This window comes from Suncus etruscus, chromosome 14 (genome assembly GCF_024139225.1).
Source record: "Suncus etruscus isolate mSunEtr1 chromosome 14, mSunEtr1.pri.cur, whole genome shotgun sequence".
NCBI classification, from domain to species: domain Eukaryota; kingdom Metazoa; phylum Chordata; class Mammalia; order Eulipotyphla; family Soricidae; genus Suncus; species Suncus etruscus.
In genome coordinates this window covers 90,180,145-90,202,446 of record NC_064861.1, presented here as the reverse complement: position 1 = coordinate 90,202,446, position 22,302 = coordinate 90,180,145, and the positions used below count along the sequence as shown (strand labels likewise).

The 22,302-nt window shown below is 55.1% G+C and overlaps 2 protein-coding genes across 2 annotated transcripts; both read left to right on the top strand.

The window, feature by feature from the left end:
- Positions 1–4,448: 4,448 nt before the first annotated feature.
- GNG8 (G protein subunit gamma 8) lies at positions 4,449–5,519 on the top strand. Its single transcript, XM_049787322.1, has 2 exons — positions 4,449–4,554; positions 5,379–5,519. Exons 1-2 carry the CDS (start codon positions 4,471–4,473, stop codon positions 5,505–5,507), a joined length of 213 nt encoding a protein of 70 aa, XP_049643279.1. The 5' UTR covers positions 4,449–4,470; the 3' UTR covers positions 5,508–5,519.
- Positions 5,520–13,927: 8,408 nt separating this feature from the next.
- On the top strand, positions 13,928–16,012 carry PTGIR (prostaglandin I2 receptor). Its single transcript, XM_049787283.1, is given in 2 exon segments — positions 13,928–14,686; positions 15,335–16,012. Coding segments are annotated over 2 exon segments (1,344 nt in total). The 3' UTR covers positions 15,920–16,012.
- The last annotated feature ends 6,290 nt before the right edge of the window (positions 16,013–22,302 follow it).

Here is a 22,302-nt window from a genome sequence, read left to right as displayed (position 1 = left end):
CCCCAGGGGTGCGGGGGGAAGGGGAGCCCAGGGGCCAGCCAAAGTACCATCAAACCACTACCAGGGACCTGGGCCAGTGTCCCCTCCCCTCCCGTCTTGTTTCCAGCAAAATAACCCCCCCCAAACCCAAACAGAACAAAAAAAGAAAAACCCCACTGAACCAGGATGGGCGCCTGCCCCCATCTCCACTTCTTCCCAGGGCCCTGTCGAAGCCAGCCTCAAGCCCCGCCCCGGCTACAGCCAACCACGCCCAAGACCAAGGCACGCCCATCGTAAACCACGCCCACCAATAAATTGCCACGATCCGACAGCGGCTGACCACGCCCTGAGGTAAAGTCACGCCCACATAAAGCCACGCCCATCTCGCAAAAGGCCACGCCCCTGGCACATCTGTCCAGGGCCAGGCTCCAACCCTTGTGCAAAGCGGCCTGTCCACCGGCCTGTCACTCATTTAATTTTTCTTCTTTGTTTTATTTCTTTCTTTCTTTCTTTTTTTTTTTTTTGGTTTTTAGGCCACACCCGGCGGGGCTCAGGGGTTACTCCTGGCTGTCTGCTCAGAAATAGCTCCTGGCAGGCATGGGGGACCATATGGGACACCGGGATTCGAACCAACCACCTTAGGTCCTGGATCGGCTGCTTGCAAGGCAAACACCGCTGTGCTATCTCTCCGGGCCGTTTTATTTCTTTTTGGTAGCCACATCTGGCTGTGCTTAGGGATCACGACTGGCGGGGTTCGGGGCTACAGATAGTGCTAGAAATCTTAACCCAGGTGGGGGGCATGTATGAACCTCAATTATCAACAAATTTTTAACTCACAGCTACTCAACTTAAAAAGTTAACCTCAAAGATTTACTGTAAAAAAAGATTTACTGTAAAAAAAAAGATTTACTGTAAAACAAAAGATTTACTGTAGGGACTGGAGAGATAGCATGGAGGTAAGGCGTTTGCCTTTCATGCAGGTCCGTGGTTCGAATCTCGGCATCCCATATGGTCCCCCGAGCCTGCCAGGAGCGATTTCTGAGCGTAGAGCCAGGAAGAACCCCTGAGTATCACCGGGTGTGGCCCCCAAAACAAACAAACAAAAAGATCTACTGTAAACAAAGATGGGTAAGAAAGTGATGGTAGGGATTTGGATGGGGTGTTTGCAGATGGACTCATGAGTTCAGACTTAGAGGGATCCGGTTTGAGACTCCCCCAGATATCCTGGTGACAATGCTTGGTTGGGGGCTCAGCCTGTCTCTGTCCCAGTCCCTGTGTTTCAGTCCCTTCAAAGGTGTCTGCATCTCTGCTCGTCTGTCTCTCGGGGGTCTCCCTCGCCCCATTTCTAGGCATCTCTGGGTGCCAGGTTCTTTTTATTTTATTTTATCTTATCTTATTTGGTTTTTGGGGCCACACCCGGCAGCACCCAGGGGTTACTCCTGGCTCTGTGCTCAGACATCACTCCTGGCAGGCACTCCTGGGGGACCATATGGGATGCTGGGATTCGAACCACGTTGGTCCTGGGTGGGCCGCTTGGAAGGCAAACGCCCTACCATTGTGCTATCTCTCCGACCCCGCCAGGTCATTTTTAGTTCGTTCCCTCTATTCTCCGGTGCCCTCTACCGTTCTCTGACCAGCGGGACCTCGCAAGGGTGCTGGCGAAGGGGGCGCCCGGCCCACCCCAAATTCCTCCAAGCCTGACTGCGGCTCTGCGGGTCGCGCGCGCCCTCGTGTGGCCATGAGGGCCGCACTCTGGTGCAGGCAGAAGCTGGTGGTGGCCAAAGCGGGTTTGTGCGAGATGCCAAAGGTTGGTCGTGTGTGTGGTTGCATGCCTTGAGAAACCTTGCATGCCTGTAAAATGGAATGTCATACACGAAGACCTTGTCCCCTGTGCTTGTAAAATGACAGAGATGACATTCCAGGGTCTATTTGTGTGACTCTCAAAGACGCCCCATCGAGGGGGAGATTTATTATGACTTGGTAAAACTTTTTGTTTGTTTTGTTTTTGTTTTTGGGTCACACCCGGCAGCGCTCAGGGGTTCCTCCTGGCTCTACGCTCAGAAATCGCTCCTGGCAGGCTCAGGGGACCATATGGGATGCCGGGATTTGAACCACTGTCCTTCTGCATGCAAGGCAAACACCCTATTGCCATGCTATCTCTCCAGCCCCTGACTTGGTAAGACTTGGCATAAGTTGGTGACGGGGCGCCAGCTGGTGAGGACACTGTCATCCAGGTGGCTGGGGTGTAAGGCCTGGGGGGCAGGCATGGTCTACAGTGCGAAGGCCGCAGTATAGTATAGTGACAGACAGATGTCACAGATGCATATGTTGGTCGGATGAGCCAAGACAGAATTATTGACGTCGCGGGTGAATGTGACCGTGACCTCGCACATGGGGGGCGGACATGGCGTGAGGTCCAGCTGTGTGTGAGCCAGAATACATGAGGCTTGGCCTGAGAACCATCTTGTGACATAACAGAAAGGAGACAACATGGGGACAGCACTCTGATGGGGACCTGGGAGAGGTCACCCAGGTGACCGAGGAGATGGTGGGGAATGCTTGTTGACTATCCAGCATTCACTGGACATGGTGTTCTGTGATCCTGAGAGCTTGGGAGTCTAGGGGAGGTAGCCTGAGGCAGGACATGTGACTAGGGGCATGCGTGCCTGTTCATGACAAGGTAGGAAGTTGTGTGTGTGTGTGTGTGTGTGTATGAGAGACAGAGACAGAGAAAGAGCTTGAGGTCACATGGTACTTGTTGACATTCAGAGAGGTTTTGAGGGATGGTGGTGGCAGTTTTAGAGTTCCTGACCCCCACGAGATGACTGGCCCCAGAGAGATCTGTGTACAGGTGGAGAACCCAAGGTAAAAAGTAGGGGGAGAGAGAGAGAGAGAGAGAGAGAGAGAGAGAGAGAGAGAGAGAGAGAGAGAGAGAGAGAGAGAGAGAGAGAGAGAGAGAGAGCATCGCCCAGTTAGGGTCTGCAAGTGTGCGTCCAGGGGTGGGTTTGAACTCTGGTGACACTGAGGTGATAGACGGACCAGGAAGAGGGGGCCTCGGGGTGCTGCGGTGAGGGTACATGCGTACCCGCGGAATACCTTGAGAAATGTCTTTTCCTCTAGGTGTGCATGAGAGAAAGATCCAGAGGCCCTGAGAATTGGGGCTCGGGGACAAAGCAAGACAAATGGAGCAGAGGTAGGGAGGCCCCAGGTGGTGGGGACAGGGCAGGCAGTAGCAGTGTGAGGAGGCGGGGCCTGGGCCCCTGGGGAGAGGCTGGGGCGGGGCTGGGGGGCCCCCAGATGCTGCCTGGAAGACTCAGCCACCCGCAGTCCCATCATCCTGGCCCTCAGCAGCAACAGGTAGGAGGCTCCATCTCGGCCCACCAGTGAGTCCCTCTGCCCATCCCATGCTACTTGTCTGTTACCTGTCTGTCCCTCTGTCCATCTGCTTCCTCTCTGTTCCTCTCCCTGCTACCCGTCTGTTCCTCTGTCCATCCCTGCTTTTTGTCTTTCTGTCCATCCCTGCTACCTGCCTGTCCCTCTGTCCATTCTCTACTTCCTGTCTGACTCTCTGCCCATCCCCTGCTACCTGTTTGTCCCTCGGTCTTTTCTGGCTGTCTGTCCTTCCTGCCTGACTAGCCCTCTGTCCATCCAGGCCTGCTTGTCCATCCCTCCAGGATCGAATGAATGAGTGTGTGAGGGAATGAATGACAGTGCTTCAGTTTCCCTTAATCTTGTCTCCGTCTGAGTCTCCCGCGCCCAGATGTGGGCCCCCCACCTAGCCAACTCCTCCCCAGTCTTGCTCTGTCCCTTCAGTGTCCCGGTGTCCCTCTGCACAGCTCTTTCCCTCTTTCCTGTCCCTTCTCCTCCTCCTGCTCTTCTCTCTCCCAGTCCCGGCCTTTCTTCATCCCACCCGGTCGCCTGTCTGCCTGCCTCAGTCTCTCCCTCGGTCCCTGTCTCCCCCACCGCCTCGACTCTGTCTCCTCTCCCGGCCCAGGCTGGGTGTCCCCCCACTCCCCAGCTCTCCCTCTCCCTCTCTGGCTGCTAATGAGCAGAAGAGCCTTTGAGCTGGCCAGGGCTGGGGTGGGGGCTCCCCAAGGGGGGCGGAGGGGGCAGCTGCTACCCAGGCCCTAATGAGGCCCCCTCTGCGCCCCCCGCCGCGATCTTAATTCCTCGTTCTCCCTGGAGCTGCCGCTAATTGGCCTGGGGAGGCCCCCTCCTGCTCCTGCTCTTTCCCGGGGCGGGGTGGGGTGAGGACACCTGGATCCCGAGCCAGCAGCACCTGTGGCCCTGGCCTCTGCCTCCTCCTGCAGCCTCTGGGGGGACCCCATCCGTGCACCCCTCCGCTGTGGATCCCTTCATCCCTCCGCTTCTCGCTTGTTTCCCCGGCCCTCCCGACACCTGCTTCTTCTTCCCGGCACCCGCTGCCCAGGGACCCGCTCCTGCCTGCTCCCACTGCCGCCGGCCTGCAGCCAAGCCTTCCCCGCCGCAGCCATGTCCAACAACATGGCCAAGATCGCGGAGGCGCGCAAGACGGTGGAACAGTTGAAGCTGGAGGTGAACATCGACCGCATGAAGGTGCCGGGTCCGGGAGAGGGAGGAAGCGGGGGCCGCCCCTGGGGGCCGCTTCGGGGACGAGAGTGGTTTTGGACAAGTCCCCGGGGAAGAGGACGGGACCCAGGGCTGGGCGGGGCAGAGGGAGGGACTCAGGCCAGGGGCGGAGCCAAGAAAGTGGGAGTGGCCTAATCACGGGCGGGGCCTACCATGTAAGGGGCGTGGCGAGGAGGGGCGTCCCTGTAGGCGTGGTTCTGTATTGAGGGCTGTCCTGGGGCGGGGCTTAGAGCATGGGCGTGGTTTAGGTGTGGGCATGTATGGGGCGGGACTAGAAACAGAGGATGGTTCTGAGGCGGAGCTTATATGTGGGCGTGGTTTGGGTTGACTTGGGGGCGGGGCTAGAAGCAGAGGGCGGTCCTGGAGGCGGGGTTTAGAATGCAGGCGTGGTCTAGAGTGGCTTGGGCGTGGGCATGAAACAGAGGACTGCCCTGGGGGCGTGGCTTAGATTGTGGGCGTGGCTCAGAGTGGCTTGGGTTTGTATTGGGGCGGAGCTCGAAACATAGGGCTGCCCTGGGGCGGGGCTTAGTGTGTAGGCGTGGCTTGGGCGTGTGCATTTATCGGGGCGGGGCTTGAAACAGAGGGCTGTTATGGGCGGGGCTTAGGATGAAGGGCGTGGTTTGGGCAATGCACGGGCGTGGTCTCGAACGGGCGGGGCTTGGGCTAGAATCGGGCGCGGGGCGTGGCCAGGGCGGGGCATGTGTCCGGACTGGGCTTGGGCTGGCTGCGGGGGCGTGGCCTGGTGGGCGTGTCCGGGGCGTGGCCTGGGAGTTTCTACCCGGCGCCCGCAGGTGTCGCAGGCTGCAGCCGAGCTCCTGGCCTTCTGCGAGTCGCACGCCAAGGATGACCCGCTGGTGACGCCGGTTCCGGCCGCTGAGAATCCTTTCCGTGACAAGCGTCTCTTCTGTGTCCTGCTCTGAGCCCTCCCGACAGTTGACCCACCCCACCCCGCCCCAAAGTCTGAGCCCAATAAACGTGGTCACTGCAGCGGCGTCTGTGCTTCGGGATGCCTGGGGATTGAACCCAGGTTGGGTGGCATGCAAAGCAAATGCCCTTTCTGCTGTGCTTCATAGCTCCAGCCATTCAAGTCGCTCTTTCCCCACCTTTCTTTAGCCTGGGGTCCGTAGGGGATCCCTGCCAGCTTCCCTTCATCACCCTCAAATGATTCCATTCTCCCTTTTCACCCCTTAACTACCCTCTTCTGCTGCAGGGACCAGGGGAGCACCCTCCTTAGAGACTGGACTCTGTTCATTTGTTGATTCGTGTTTTCATTCTTCCAACCCTGTGTTTTCAGTCTTCCTGGCCACCTCCTCCTCGAAGCCCCAGACTGAGCTGTGACTTATAATGGCTCAGATCCTGCCCTCCTGGGACTCACAATCCAGAGGGAGAGATAAACCCGAGTCCAGAGAGCAACCAACTAACTAGATAGAGTATGCAGGGCTTTGGGGAAAAGGAGAAGGGAGCCCAGAATGGGTACAGGATTATCTTTGCTTGGCAGGATAGTAGAGAGGACTTCCTGGAAGTGGAGACATCTGAGCGGGGCCATAGTGGCAAGGACACTTGAGGTGTGGGTAGAGAAAAGGGGAAGAAAAAAAACCAATGTTTGCACCCCATGCTTCTGTGACAATTGTCTTTGTTCTGGGAACACGGGAGTGGTAGTCATGCTCAAAGCCAGGTCTTCTGAGCACCCTCAGGACAGACACCATATAAGCTCCAGCTCTTTTTTTTTTTTTTTTTTGGTTTTTGGGTCACATCTGGCAGTGCTCAGGGGTTATTCCTGGCTCCAGGCTCAGAAATTGCTCCTGGCAGGCACAGGGGACCATATGGGGCGCCGGGATTCGAACCGATGACCTCCTGCATGAAAGGCAAACGCCTTACCTCCATGCTATCTCTCCGGCCCCATAAGCTCCAGCTCTTAAAAAAAATTTTTTTTGCCACACCTGGAAGTGCTCAGGTCCTCGCTCTGCACTCAGAAATTATTCCTGGTGGTGCTCGGAGACCATATGGGATGCAAGGATTGAACGCAGGTCAGCCCGTGTACAAAACAAAGGCCCTCATGCTGTGCTATCATTCTGGCCCCCTGTGTCTCTCTGTTTTGTACTACTGAGCCAGGAAGTCTGGTGGTCCCAGCGATGTTGCAGACTTTCTTTTCTTTTGGGGGGGGCCACACCCGGTGACGCTCAGGGGTTACTCCTGTCTATGCACTCAGAAATTGCTCCTGGCTTGGGGGACCATATGGGACGCCAGGGGAACGAACCGAGGTCTGTCCTAGGCTAGAGTGCAAAAGGCAGATACCTTACCACTAGCGCCACTGTTCCAGCCCCTGTTGCAGACTTTCTAACTTGTCTCTGGGTATTGAAGGTGGGTGGCGTTTCTTCAGGGAGCGCGTCAGAATCTTCCAGTGAGAGACGAGTTGCCTCAAAACTCCAATTCTGGTGAAAAAGAATTGTGTGACAATTCGGAAACACATCGGGAAAGGAGTTCGCCTTGCACACAAACTTGACTTGGATTTGGATTCAATCCCCAGCATTCTGTGTGGTCCCCTGAGCAGTGCCAGAGCGCAGAGCCAGGAGTAAGGCCTAAGCACTGCTGGGTCTAGCCTCAAAATAAGCAAAAAAATAAATAAAGAAAAGAAAAGAAAAATAATTGCTTCAGAGGCTTGAGAGATCTTAGCAGGAGGATTGCAAGCTTTGTTTGAGGTTCAGCCTGAGTTTGAGATTCAGCACCATTTAGTCCCCAAAGTACAATGGGTAGGATCCCTGAGCACAAGGCTGGGAGCAGTGCGGGTGTAACCCCCAAACAAAACAAAAATGAAAGAGTGTAGTGGAGGCTGGCATATCAAATAGTATATCAGGGAAGGTGTGGACACTCAGAGTTTGATCCCTGGCATCCTAGAGAGTCCCCTGAACCCCATTATGAGTAATCCCTGAGCACAGAGCCAGGAGTCATCCCTGAGCACTGCAGAGTGGTGCCCCTACCCAAGAAAAAGAACTTCTAAAAGGCTGCAGGTTTTCTTATTCAACTATTTAGACTCAAGGTTGGTTCAGAATTGGACATTCTTCCTGCCTTTTCACCCCTGCCTCTTCTTCTTGGCATCCCACCTTTGCCTGAATCCTGGAATATGGAAGAAGACTACTCTCCCGAGAGAGGGGCTGGGACTGCGCTTGGCAAGTGTTCCACTTGTTCATCACGGATTAGGGTCCCCTGGGCCCCAAAGTCTGAGCTTCCTGTGGAATCGAGGCAGAAGAGGTTGTAATTACATCGCCCTCCCGCCGCCCACCTCGGAGCTGGCTCCGGTCTGGTCTGGTTACATCATGTCTGTGGGAACCCCTGGGGAAACAGGGGACAGAGCAAGCCAAGGATAGCTGAGTCGGGGGAATGAATAAAGAAAGATGCTGGGAAGGAAATCTCCAGAAGGATTTGGACCTTTCACTGACCAGTATCCTTGCCTGGCTCTCAGAAAGCAGTTGAGATGCCAAGGAATCCAGAAATGCTGAAGGGTTGGATTTCTGGGCTCTGCTGGGATGGTTCATTGGCTGCAAGGGTTTCTTGTGGGGGGCACTATTGGGATGCCTAGCTCCCAATAGCTTTCTAGCTTCTGGCATCTGGGAGTCAAATTTTTTGTTTTGTTTTGTTTTTGGGTCACACCCAGTAGTGCTCAGGGGTTACTCCTGGCTCTATGCTCAGAAATCCCTCCTGGCAGGTTCAGGGGACCATATGGGATGCCGGGATTCGAACCATCGACCTTCTGCATGCAAGGCAAACACTTTACCTCCATGCTATCTCTCCAGCCCCCCCTTTTTTTTTGAATCAGATTTTTTTTTTGGGCCACACCCGGGGATGCTCAGGGGTTATTCCTGGCTGTCTGCTCAGAAATAGCTCCTGGCAGGCACGGGGGACCATATGGGACACCGGGATTTGAACCAACCACCTTTGGTCCTGGATCGGCTGCTTGCAAGGCAAACACCGCTGTGCTATCTCTCCGGGCCCAGAATCAGATTTTTTTAAGTTTATTTATTTATCTTGGGTTTGCCACACCTAGTGGCACTCAGGGGTTATTCCTGGCTGCACTTAGGAATCATTCCTGGCAGGCTTGGGGGACCCTGTGGGATACTGATATCAAACACGGGTTGGCAGGGGGCAAGGCAAACACCCTAACCACTATGTTATGTGGCCCCCGCAGGAGATAAATTCTTTCTTTTTACCGTGGCTCAGGGCAGAATTGCAGGAGGTTGAGCTGGTTTGGAGAAGGGAAGGAGGTGCTAGCAGAGGTTTGTCTGGGGAAGCTGCAGGGTCCTGGGGGGCAAGTGAGAACCTATATCCAGACTCAGGGCTGCGGGGGAGATGCTAGAGGGGACAGGGCTGGCGATCTTGGCCTTCAAGCAGGTAATCTTGTTAGTGGCACTGAAGGGGCCTTCTGGTTTCACTGACTGATGCTCTCAAGGTTTTATTTCTCTTTCTTACCCCATGACAGCTGAGCTGGGGGTTCCGGGGTCAGGGTCTGGTCAAAGGGCAGAGGTCAGTAATGCCAGGGAAGTGCTTGGTCTCAGCAGATTCCCCCCTTCCTTCTTCCCCCCCAAATGGGCAGGGTGGAGAGTGGAGGAGTGCCACACTGCTCAGCACAGCCTCCTCAGTGCCTCAGTACTGGGTACTCAGCACACTAAGAGGGTCTATTATTTTGTCATATATTTTTTATTGGGGGAATGGGTCGCATCTGGGTTGTTCAGGGGCTACTCCTGGTTCTGTTCTTAGGGATCACGCAGGTGACCTTTGGATGGCCACATGCAGATCTAGGGATCGAATATAGCGCCCTGTGCTGTTTCCTCAGCCCCCTAAATCTACTAGAAATATTTAGGGTTGGTGGGGCTGGAGTGATAATGCAGCAGTAGGGTGTTTGTTTGCCTTGCATGCAGCTGATCCAGGATGGATGGTGGTTTGATCCCCAGCGTCCCATATGCTCCCCCAACCAGGAGCGATTTCTGAGCCCCTAGCCAAGAGTAACCACTGAGCGCCGTTGGGTGTGGCTCAAAAAAAGGGTTATTAGGGCATTTGCCTTGGATGAGGCTGACCCAGCTTCGATCCCTGGCATCCCATATGGTCCCTTGAGCACAGTCAGGAATGATTTCTGAGCACAGAGCTGGCAGCAGTAAGTCCTGAATACCAACCACTGAGTGTAGTCCCCAAACCAAAAACAACGACAACAACAAAAACCATCCTCAGCACCCCACATTGCCATGAGCACTACCCAAAGCAGTCCCTGCACTGAGGCAGGAGTCATCCCTGAGCACCAAGTAGGAGTCATCCCTGAGCATTGCCAGGTATGCCCCCCCCCCCAGGAAGAACAGAAAAGCATTCTCGCCTCTCGTGGCTCTCAATAGTGGGTGGGCCTACAGGTGTGCAAGCTGGTGTTGTGTGTGTGTGTGTGTGTGTGTGTGTGAGAGAGAGAGAGAGTAAGTGTGCTAGTGTATTTTTGTGAGTGTATTTGTGTGTGAGTTTGTATATTTGTGTTTGTTTCTCTGAGTGTAAATTGTTGGAATATTTGTGTGTGATTTTTTCTTTTCTTTCCTTTTCTTTCTTTTTCTTTCTCTTTCTTTCTCTCTTCTTTTTCTTTCTTTCTCTCTTTCTCTCTTTCCTTCCTTCCTTCCTTCCTTCCTTCCTTCCTTCCTTCCTTCCTTCCTTCCTTCCTTCCTTCCTTCCTTCCTTCTTTCTTTCTTTCTTTCTTTCTTTCTTTCTTTCTTTCTTTCTTTCTTTCTTTCTTTCTTTCTTTCTTTCTTTCTTTCTTTCTTTTTTATATTCTGGGCCACACCCAAATAACCCTGGTGAAGCTCAGGGGTTACTCCTGGCTCTGTGCTCAAAGTCTCTCCTGGCAGGCTTGGGGGACTATATGGGATGCTGGGATTCGAACGACAGTCTGTCCTGGATTGGCAGTGTGCAAGGCAAACGCCCTACCGCTGTGCTATCACTCTGGCCCCTGTGTATGAAAATTTCTATTTGTGTTTGTGTATAATTGTGTGTTAGTGTGTGTAAGCATGCCTGCATGTGTTTCTGTCCATGTGTGTTTGTGTATTTGTGTGTGTTTATATCTGCTGTGTGTATGTTGCAGGGTGGAGCCAGGCTCTTCCCACGGCCGGCCTGGAGGCTGAAAGTTGGGGTGTCAGCAGGGAGTAGACAGTGCCTGAGGCTACTGAAGGGCAGTCGCAGAGGGGCGCATGCGTTGCGTGGGAGAGGCCTGCCTGGACCCCGTTTCCTGGCCTGCCGGAAATGGGGATGTGGAATGACTCAGCCCGCTGAGTCCTCCCCCCAGATGAGTTCTCAGGGGTGGGGGTGCCCTGCAGAGCAGCCCCTTGCCCTGGCACAGAGGCAGCACCTCGGGGTCTGTTGAGGGAACCGGAAACCTGCTGTTTTCGGGAAGCAGTGGGGATGTTGCAGGGCCGGGAAGAACCCCACAGTCAGAGGATGGGGCTGGAGTCCTGCTCACCAGCTGGGCCTGCACTGCTGGGGGGGCTGGCGAAGAACCCCCAGACAGGCTCTTTCCTCTTTCCTGCACTGACCCACCAAACATATACACACACATATCACCCCTAGGCATCTCACACCCACAATCCCTCCTGGCCGCGAAGACTTCTTCCTCCTTCTCCTTCAATCCTGGAGTCCCCCAGGCTTGGCCCAACTGGTCCTGGGGCAGCCGACTGAGGCTACACAGCATTGTTACCTCCCAGAACCTCTAGGAGGGCCCCCACACCAGCCCCAGTGACTTCTCACCCCAAGGTACCCTCATAACCGCCACATCTGGACCAGGAGGGGGCACCCCAGAAGGTGGCTGAGGTGTCTAGCCCACCTTTTCCGTGGTCCTGCCCAACTTGGGGAGGTTCAGAGGGGCCTGTCGGAGGTAGGAAAGGCAGAGTGGGCTTCTAGAAGGTTCACAACTCCTGGTGGTGGGCAGGAAGCCAATGGGAGTGACTATGACAATCAGAGCTCCTCTCGCCCCTCCTCTCCCTCCTCCCCATAAAAGTCCCCTGATGCCCCAACAGGAGAAACAGGACCCGAGTCTGCCAGACCAGGCATCTGCTTCATTAATATGAAATAACTTCCTGATCTCAGCTTCGGCTGCCTGGAAGCGGGGTGGCATTGGGGGGCCCGAGATCCACGGACCCCCAGTGCCTGGCGTTCCAGAGAAAGGCTGTGTAGGGTCTTGGGAAGCCCCTGAGCGCGGCTGGAGCTGGAGCATCCTTCCTGCGGAAGGTCACCAGCCGGAGGGGGTGATAAGAAGCTGGCAGGGGGGGCGCGTGGGAGGCACCCATCTTGCCGGAAGCTGAGCTTGCAGGCTGGCTGGGGTGATAGGAGATGTTATGGGGGTGCTGGGAGGTGCCTATTTGCATCAGGACCATCTCCTCTGCCCTGAGGCATGACACAACATCTACCAGCTTCTCTCCCTGCTACATAGAGTTTTGGGGGTGATGGGGGTTGGGGTTGGAGTCTCCCATTGACCAAAGAAAGTGAAATTCAAGGCTGGAGTGATGTTGCAGCGGTAGGGTGTTCACTTAGGATGGACCGTGGTTCGAACCCCTGGCATCCCATATGGTACCCTGAGCCAGGAGAGATTTCTGAGAGCACAGAGCCAGGAGTACACTGAATGTCACCGGGTGTGGCCCAAACACCAAAAAAAAAAAAAAATGTGAAATTCCCTGTCCAGAGCTGGGTACTGCCAGGCAAAGGGGTGAAGGTGCCCAGAGTTTGGGCATCTGTCCACTGACACCTCACTGAAAAACAGGGGGTCTCCCAGAAGGCTGCGTAAGAAGTTGGGGGGGGCTCAGTAGGAAGGGGACCGGGACCCTGATGACTGTGGGTGGCTGGAACCCACGGGCTGCCAGTGAGGGTGCTGGTGTGGGGGAAACGGAGAGAGCTGAGAATCCATCTGGCCCAGTCCCTGCCACTGCCTTGCTGTGACCAGCAGTGATTTGTGCAGGTCAGGCCACTTGGGGTCACCAGTCTTGGGGTGGGGCCTGGGAGTTAGACTAGGAGAAGCCTGGGCAGCCTCCTTCCACCGCACCCCTCCTTCTAGTGTCCCCAAGGGCTCCAGGACGCGACATTTTTTCCTCTGGCTGGGTCACCTCTTCTCTGGCCTTCTGGAAGGAGTGAATGAAGTCCAGGGAACCGAGTCCCCAGGGGCCTTGGAAAACACTAAATGCGGGAGGAATTTCCCAGTCATTTCTCATTTCTCAATCCTGGGCAATGTCTAAGCCTGAGACCTTGAGCCCAGAATAGAACCCAAGTACACCCCCCCCCACAGACTGGCCACTCACTGGGCCCCGAAGGTCTACCCCAGTCCCACTGGGCCCCCCCAAACTCAGTGATCCCCACTGGGCCACAGAGAGATGCTGGCAGGTGAATGAGGGACTTTGGGGAGGAGCAGAGGGGAGGCAGGGAGGGGCAGGAGAGGCTGGAGATGGCTTCCTGGAGCAGGGGGGTGGTGGAGAGAGCCGGTGGGAGGGAGCGAGGGGGGCCCTGGAGAAAGCTGGGGGAGGGAAGGCGGGGCAGAGAGAGGAAATGAAAAGGCTGGTGAGAAAGAGCGCAGCTGAGATGAGCTGGGAGAGAAGGATCAGGAAACTGAGCCCTGGCTGCAGCATCCGAGGAGCACTGGAGGGAGGAGAGATCAGGTGGGACAGCAGGCGGGGGGGGGGCAAAGGGGGCAGAGGGGGAACCAAGCACAAGGACAAGGCGGGAGCTAGACGGTGAGCGGGGAGGAGACGGAGGAAAAGGGAACAGGGACAGATAGAGGGAAGTGGAGACAGAGAAGGAAAGAGAGAGAGAAAGAGAGAGAGGCAGTCAGAAAGACAGACAGACAGAGAGAGAGAGAGAGAGAGAGAGAGAGAGAGAGAGAGAGAGAGAGAGAGAAACGTAAGACAGGAAAAGGGGAGGAGAGAGACAGAAAGAAAAACGGAGGAGGAGATAAAAGTAATAAGGAAAGAAAGGGAGAGAGAGAGACAGACGAGGAGAGAGACAGACGAGGAGAGAGACAGAGAGACAGAGAGGGAGATTCAAAGAAAGAGACAGAGAGACAAAAAGGAGAGAGATTCAGAGACAGAGAGACAGAAAGGGATTAATAGATAAGACAGAGACAAGAGAGAGAGAGAGACAGAGAGAAAAAGACAGAAAGGGACATAGAGAGCAGTGGCGGTGAGCACCATGGAGAGGGCAGTGCCAGGCATTTGAGTGGGCACAGGCCAGCCAGGCTATCCCTGGCCTCTCCCCACCTCTCTTCAGGGGAGCCCCTTCTACCCCTGCACCCCCTCTGTTCTCCTCCCAGCATCCAGGCCAGGTCCAGGCCCAGGGCTGGGGGATGGCAGACTCCTGCAGGAACCTCACTTACGTGAGGGACTCCGTGGGCCCGGCCACCAGCACCCTGATGTTTGTGGCGGGCGTGGTGGGCAACGGGCTGGCACTGGGCATCCTGGGCGCACGGAGGCGCTCCAGCCCGTCGGCCTTTGCCGTGCTGGTCACGGGGCTGGCGGCCACCGACCTCCTGGGCACCTGCTTCCTGAGCCCGGCCGTGTTCACCGCGTATGCCCGCAATAGCTCGCTGCTCGGGCTGGCACAGGGCGGCCCGGGACTGTGCCATGCCTTTGCCTTCGCCATGACCTTCTTCGGCCTGGCCTCCACACTGCTGCTGTGCGCCATGGCCGTCGAGCGCTGCCTGGCACTCAGCCACCCCTACGTGTACGCACAGCAGGACGCGCCACGCTGTGCCCGTCGGGCCCTGCCCGCCATCTACGCCTTCTGTGCCCTCTTCTGCTCTCTGCCCCTGATGGGGTTTGGCCAGCACCAGCAGTACTGCCCGGGCAGCTGGTGTTTTATCCGCCTGCGCTCTGCCCAGCCCGCCTTCTCGCTGACCTATGCCAGCCTGGTGGCCCTGCTGGTAGTTGCCATCTTCCTGTGCAATGCTTCGGTCATCATCAGCCTCAGCCGTATGTACCACCAGCAGCGGCGACACCAGGCCGGAGCGCTGCCGGGACCCGGGGCCCGCGACCAGGAGATGGATCATTTGATCCTGCTGGCCCTCATGACCGGGGTCATGGTCGTGTGTTCGCTGCCCCTCACGGTGAGTGTCTCCCCAGATCCCTGAGTCACTAGTCGTGGGTGGGGAGAGGGTGGGCAGGAAGGAGGAGGTAGTGCCAGTCTCTTCTCTCCCCTTAAGGGGGAAACTGAGGCTCCCACTTGGTCCTTGGCTTTGTGCCTCTCCGGTTTCCTTCTTGCGTGTGTCCATCCCAGCCCTGGCTCGTCTGCTTCGTCTTTCCACACTGCCCCATTCCTAATATTCAAATGCACCCCAAACTTCCCAAATAGCCCCTCTCTGTCTATCTAATGGCTTGCAGAGACCACTAGGCTCCCCTATCCCCTACATCCCCATTCCCAGCATCCATCTCTAAGGGCTCCTTGTAGCCAGGAGACCCACATTTGTCCTAGACCAGCGGTCAGCTGGGCCTATTATTACTCAGCACTTGATTGTGACGTCCAGAGTTGGCCAGTCTCCCCACACTCCCTAGACCTCCCACCAGCACCCCCTTTTCCTATCCTGTCTCCCCAGACTGAACCCAGCCAGCCTCTGCTGACCGGAGTATATAGAGTAAACCCCCTCAATCAGTGCCTCAGTTTCTCCCTGAGCACGTGGGGGCCATTTTCCTCGGGAGGATCCGCAGATGTTTCTTATGAGTTACTTATGGGTGACTCAGAGATGCCGCAGGCTGAGGGCCCCCCGTGTGTCTTTCCCCCCCAGTCACTCGTGCTTGCTGGCTGCTTCCGCTTCCTCTCCTCATCTATTTCCATGTCTGTTTGCCTCTCACTGTCCATCCATCCTGCCTGGGGCTGCTGGAGGCCAGTGGGAAGAGGGGTTTGAGGCTGGGCGAAAAGGGGAGCCCTTCCCCCTCTGACCCCTGCTTTGTGCCCTCAGATTCGTGGCTTCACCCAAGCCCTCGCCCCCGACAGCAGCGAGATGGGGGACCTGCTCGCCTTCCGATTCAATGCCTTCAACCCCATCCTGGACCCCTGGGTCTTCATCCTCTTCCGCAAGGCTGTCTTCCAGCGCCTCCAAATCTGGGTTTGCCGCCTGCTCCCCGTACCAACAGGGGGATTCTCACAGACAACTCTCTCCCAACCCACCTCAGGGAGAAAGGAGTCAGGCCCCCCTGCTGCACTTGGGGCCAAGGAGGAGGAGAACTGGGTGTCTTTGCCAGCTGGCGGGGAGGGCCAGGGTCCCCCTTTGCCTCCCCCAGCAATATCTAGTGTGGGAATTCCAACCAAGGTGGGGTCTGCCAGCATCTGCTCCCTCTGCTGACTATACCCCCATTACTGGTGGGACCAGGGTTCCCCCACCCCAAATTATAGTTGAGGGTTGCAGGGAGGAGTGCCACACACAGACATGCACCCCTGAACCTTCTTCGCCTGACATACCGTGACCTCCTGGATTTAATGGGAGGTCGGCTATTTCTCCTCCCGTGGCATGGTTCTGTGGGGGCTGGGTAGGGTACGAAGGGCAGCGTCTCAAAATAAGCAAGGGTCCAGCTCGCATCCATCTTACTGTCTAAATATTTAGTGTATGGGATAGTATCCAGCTGCTCCTGTGTGCTGGGTCTGCTGGTCCAATGATCTGGCTCTGTCCTCATTAGCTGCGGTGCCACCCCAACTCCCTAGGGGTTGGTCCTGCCCTTTCCCGAACCAAGACTCTCTGCTAGCCTCTAACTTCTTGCTGGACTTGGTGACCCCCAACTTCCTCCACCTGGAGATAAATGGGGGAAAGAAGAATTTGCTGCTTTGGGGGTACCGGGGTTGAGTAGGAATGCAGGAAATTGTGCATGGCCTGGGGGGGGGCACCTGGCATTGGACCAGGAGACACGGATGTGTGGACAGAAGATGGAGATATTGAAGGAAGGGGTGGCAGGTTTGGAGTGTCACAGGTCCTGGGGACTGCTCCCCTAAATATACCTTGAGTCTGTTCTTGAATAACTTGTAGCCTCCTTTGGGGAAGAGACCTCATTCCATATGTCCTTAGAGCTACCACCCACCCTAAAAGTAAGAGCATGAACTGACTCTACCAGATGTGGGGGGGCAATGCCAGGTGTCTGTCCCACTCAGTCCCCCCAATGGTGATATTCAGACTTCCACCCCTATACTCACCCAGCTGCCCCCTCCCAGTAGACTAGCCTCTTCAAATCAGAGATCCTTTTAGAAACAAGATGACTGACATGGAAGGAAGTGATGTTGGGTTGCAGGAGGGTGAACAGAAAATGTTCCCCTTGGGGCCGGAGCTATAGCACAGCGGGAAGGTCGTTTGCCTTGCATGCAGCTGATTAGGGTTCGATCCTCAGCTTTCCATAGAATCATCCCCTGAGCCTGCCAGGAGTGATTTCTGAGCACAGAGCCAGAAGTAACCTCTGTGCACCACCAGGTGTGTCTCTCAAAGATGTTCTCTTCCTCTTCCCAGCCCCAGTTCTGTCCCCCCTCTCCACTTATTGCTGCCAAATGAAGGAAGGGTACACAGATTGTAAGGGAGTAGAAGACAGAATCCTCCAACAGAAATAATAGTCCATTACCTCGGGGTACCCCTCCCACTAGGAGGTCTACCGCCCCAGTCTCAGCAAGAAATTGGGAGCTGTGGATGGAGCTGTCTCCTCTCTGCAGCCCAACTGCTGGCTCCTGGGCTGACTTTTGGCTTTGGGAAAGGGGATCCCTGACTTCCTAGAGAATGGAGACCCCCCAATCTGGTGTCAGCTGCTCCCCACAAAATCCATCTCCCTCCAGAGATGCCTCACGCCGCAGCCACAAAAGAGGCACAGCGGTGCAAGACTCAGCGGTGCAGAAGCCGTTTGCAAACCAGGCTGCTGCTTTGCTCAGCTGCAAATTGTTTGAATCTTCCCCCAGTCACGCGATTCTGAGGGCATTAAAGACTAACAAGGAGTTACTGGGATTGGTAAACACAGAAGGAAAGAGAACAGCTTCCTGCAGATGGGGGTTCCTTGTGGGTGGGGGCATAAGGACGTTTTGCAATTGGGCACGGAGCATCTTTGGGGTTCCTGAACTTGCGCCCAGTTAAAGTTCTGTTACAGGTACTTGACCACAGTAAAAATAAATTAAAAAAAAAAGCCTGTCATACATGCGAAATAAAAAGAGGAATATGTTTAAAAACTTTGAGAAGCAGTCTTGCTGAGTAATATATTAGTCAATATTTATTGGATTAATTTTGGAGGCCACACCCTGCAGCGCTCTGTGCTCAGGGGTGACCCCTGGTGGTGCTGGCATGGGGGGGGAACCATAATGCAGTGCCAGCTCTTCTGATCAGTTTGCAATAAGTGCCTTCCGTCTTGCACCCTCTTCGACCCCTCCAGCAGAGTTAACCAGAAAATTGACTTTAATAATGACAAAGCCGGGGGCCGGGCGGTGGCGCTAGAGGTAAGGTGCCTGCCTTGCCTGCGCTAGCCTTGGATGGACCGCGGTTCGATTCCCCGGCGTCCCATATGGTCCCCCAAGAAGCCAGGAGCGACTTCTGAGCGCATAGCCAGGAGTAACCCTTGAGCGTCACTGGGTGTGACCCAAAAACCAAAACAAAACAAAAAAAAAAAACAAAAACCAAAATAATGACAAAGCCAGCTCAAGCACCCTCAAGTCTGGCCTGTGCCAGCAAAGTTACCCTGGAAAGTGTTACCCAACAAAGGGACCAGGAGAAGGCGCCTGCAGTTCCGGGTGTGGTCACTAGGGTGTGCTCACTTTCTGTCATTCTCATTTTTCAGCTGTGCCCAGGGGCAGGGCAGGAGAGGGTCCCCCTTCCAGCCCCTCTTATTGGGTGCAGAATCCACCCAGCCTTTGATTGTGGTGCTTCCCAGGAATGTTCCATCAGGTTGTGGGGCTCGCACATACTCAGCCGAGCTGCTCGCCATGCATCAGCCTTTTGCAAGTTATTGGACATAAGTTGTCAGACAGCACCTGGGCTGGCCGAAATTGTTTGCAGAGCTGAGCCCCCCTTGAAAGGAATTGCATGTGCCTCTGTCCCCACAATGGCGGGAGGATTTGGAAGGTGGGAAGGGCCAGCTGGTTTTCTGCAGATTCCAAGCCCCTATGCCCTCCTCTGCTTCCCGCAGCTGGTCGCAGAGGGCTGTCCCCAACTCTGCTGGGGTTGTCTGAACATTACAGGTATATCTGATAGCTTTTACTGTTTATTTGGTTTGGCTTATTGGTTTTGGGCCCACACCTGGTGATGTTCAGGAGTTGCTCCTGGCCTTGCATTCAGGAATCACTCCTGGCTGTGCTCGGGGACCATATGGGATGCTGGGGATCAAACCCACGTTGACCACACCTTGACTGCTTGCAAAGGACAGTCCCATGCCTTCCTTCCTGGGAAGTGCACACCCTTCTGTCTTGTTAGAAGCACTCTGCCCACTTTTTTTCTCAGGATTCTAACTCAATTTGGCTTCCTAGTGGCCCTCAGTGCAGCCAGCTGGGTCCCAGACATTTGTGCGAGCATTCAGCAGGCCCTGTCTTTGCTCTCTGCTGGCTCCAGAGTGGATGGGGCCAGGAGGTGGTAGAGACTGGGGAGAAGTCTAGGAGACTCCCAGGAAGGCTACTTTATAGAGGAGAGAAAGAAAAGGAGCCAGAGTCTGTGTTCTTATGCTTTCTTCCTTCCTTTACCCACCTGGCCTCAGTCCACCCTCACCCAAGAGCTGGTGAGGTGTCCCCTAAATAATCACAAAAACACAATCAGCAGCAAAACCAAGATGAGGCTGGAGCTATAGCACTGCGGGAGGGAATTTGCCTTGCACACGGCTGACTGGGACAGTCCCGGGTTTGATCCCCAGCATCCTATATGGTCTCCTGAGACTGCCAGGAGAGATTTCTGAGCGCAGAACCAGGAATAATTTCTGAGCACCTTCAGGTGTGGCCCTGAAATCAGAAAAGCATTAAAAACCACAAAAAACACACACATAGAAAAGAGGGGCCGGCGAGGTGGCGCTAGAGGCAAGGTGTCTGCCTTGAAAGCGCTAGCCATGGAAGGACCGCGCTTCGATCCCCCGGCGTCCCATATGGTCCCCCCAAGCCAGGGGCGATTTCTGAGCGCTTAGCCAGGAGTAACCCCTGAGCGTCAAACGGGTGTGGCCCAAGAAAACCAAGAAAACACTCCTCTCCACCCCACACTTACATAGAAGCGCTGGCTCGCCTCCTGGGCTCTGGAGACACTGCCCCACCTGCTGGTCACACTGGGAATGACACTTGGAGATGGCGCCAGCGCCTCTGCAAGGATCCAGTTGCTCTAAGCCAGGGGTCCTCAAACTTTTTAAACAGGGGGCCAGTTCACTGTCCCTCAGACCATTGGAAGGTCTGACTATAGTAAAAACAAAACTTATGAACGAATTCTTATGCACACTGCATATATCTTATTTTGCAATGAAGAAACAAAACAGATACAAATACAATATGTGGCCCTTGGGCCGTCTAAGCTAAGTGAATTTTCCTCCCTGGGGTTCTTTCTCCTAGCGCCTCACTCTGCCTCTGACCTTCTCGGGCCAGACTCTGTGCTGGAAGAGCTTGAGCTCTGCTGGTGCACCTTTGCTTGGGGCTGGAGCGGACACCCCTGAGTGCTTGCCCATGCCCAGGGTGGGGGGTCCTTGGATGAATACAGGAAAGTTGGGTGAGACAGTGCAGGAGTGAGGCGGTTGCTCTGTCTGCAGCTGGCCTTGGTTCCAATCCCTGCACTGTCTATGATCCTCCCTGCACCACCAGGGGTTACTCATGAGCACTAAGCCGAAAGAAAGTCCTTGAGCACGGCAGAGTATGGTCCCAATCCTCCCATACCCAGAAAATAAAAGAAGGCAGCATAAATGGGAACATCATTTTTTGGTTTGTTTCTTTTGGGGTCACACCCAGCGCTGCTCAGGGGTTACTCCTGGCAGTACTTGGGGTGGGGCATTTAGGATATTGAGGATCTAACCTGGTCAGACACATGCAAAGCAAATGCCTTCCCTGCTGTGGTATCTCTCTAGTGCCATGCATAGGGATTTTTGGCTTGTTATTTCTGGGGAATTATGCCTAGCGTTGATCTGGGTGCAGCTCAGGGAAGCGGGATCTGGTACCTGAATCAGCAGCGGCAAGGCCAGCACCTTCCCCATTGTTACATTCTTTTTTTTTTTTTTGGGGGGGGGTGTCATACCCAACAGCGCTCAGGGGTTACTCCTGACTCTGTGCTCAGACATCACTCCCAGCAGGCACAGGGGACCATATGGGATGCCGGGATTCGAACCACTAGTTTATCCTGGATTGGTTGCGTGCAAGGTAAACACACTACCTCTGTGCTAGCTCTCTGGTCCAGGAAGCTTCATTCTTTACCCCAGGACCCAGGGGGGGACATGACCTGTCCCAGGTTGGAAGTGGCTGTGAGGGGTTCCCCAGGCTCAATGCAAAATCACTGCAGGTGTGGGTACTCAGACCACAAATTCTCTGGGGTCCCCAAACCTGCCCTCACTGCAGTGGTGGGATTGGAGTTTTCTGTAGAATGGAGAGGTTCATGGGGGCAGAGATAGCACAGCGGTAGGGCGTTTGACTTGCATGCAGCCGATTCAGGATGGACGGCGGTTTGAACCCCAGCATCCCATGATGAGCCAGGAGTAACCTGAGCACTGCCAGGTGTGAACCCCACCCCCCCAGAAAAAACCTCACACCCCACTGTGCTATCTCAGCCGGGCATACCTGAGGCCAGTCCAGTTTCTGCCTGGAGCTCTTGTGCTTGATAAACTGATCCTGGTAATGCTCGTGGTGGGGGGAGTCTAAGAGCTATCTCGAGGGCACTTTTAATATTTTTTAATTCTACATTTTTGTTTGTTTTTGGGACACACCCGGCAGCACTCAGGGGTTTACTCCTGGCTCTGTGCTCAGAAATCGCTCCTGGCAAGGCTTGGGGGACCATATGGGATGCCGGGATTCGAACCACATGGGTCAGCCACATGCAAGGCCATCGCCCTACCGCTGTATTGCTTCGGCCTTATTTTATTTTTGGTTTTGAGGCCACATCCAGTCGATACTCAGGGCTGACTCCTGGTTGTGCGCTCAGGTATCACTTGTGGTGGGGCTCGGGGGACCCTATGGGGTGTTGGGGATCCCAGCCAGGTTGGCTGCGTACAAGGCATACACCCAACTAGTCTTCAGTGCTCAGTTGTTCTAAAGGCAGACAGTTGGCTGCGTGGATTCGGTGTCAAAGGCTGGATCCAGTTCAGAATCCAGTTGTTCTGCCATTTTGAAGTTCCGATAACTCCTTGGGCTTATTTCCTATTGGGACAAGTAGCAATGGCCAGGTACAAGCTTGCTCAGAGGGCTCCGGAGTGGTAGAGTCCAGGCAGTGAAGAAAGCACCCAGACTCAAGTTGGCTGGGTACCCCCCCACCCGATGCTTCTGTCAGAGCACAGTCCGCAGCACCCCAACAGAGGTGCTTTCAAACCCTTTTTATTTAGAACATTTTTCTTTGGGGGCCTGAGCAGATGGAGGGCGCCGGTCTTGCAATTGGTTGACATGGGTTTGATCCCCGGCATCCCATGTTGGGTTCCCTGAGCCCGCCAGGAGTGGTCCCTGAGAGCAGAGCTAGGAGTAACCCTTGAGCACTGTCGAGTGTGGCTCAAATACTACTTCAAATTTTGTTGAGTCACACCTGGAAGTGCTCAAGGCTTATTTCTGGTTGCTTCA

Coding starts and splice junctions, on each gene's coding strand:
- GNG8 (XM_049787322.1), top strand. CDS start 4,471: ATGTCCAACAACATGGCCAAGATCGCGGAGGCGCGCAAGACGGTGGAA. Junction 4,555..5,378: donor TGAACATCGACCGCATGAAG/GTGCCGGGTCCG, acceptor CGGCGCCCGCAG/GTGTCGCAGGCTGCAGCCGA.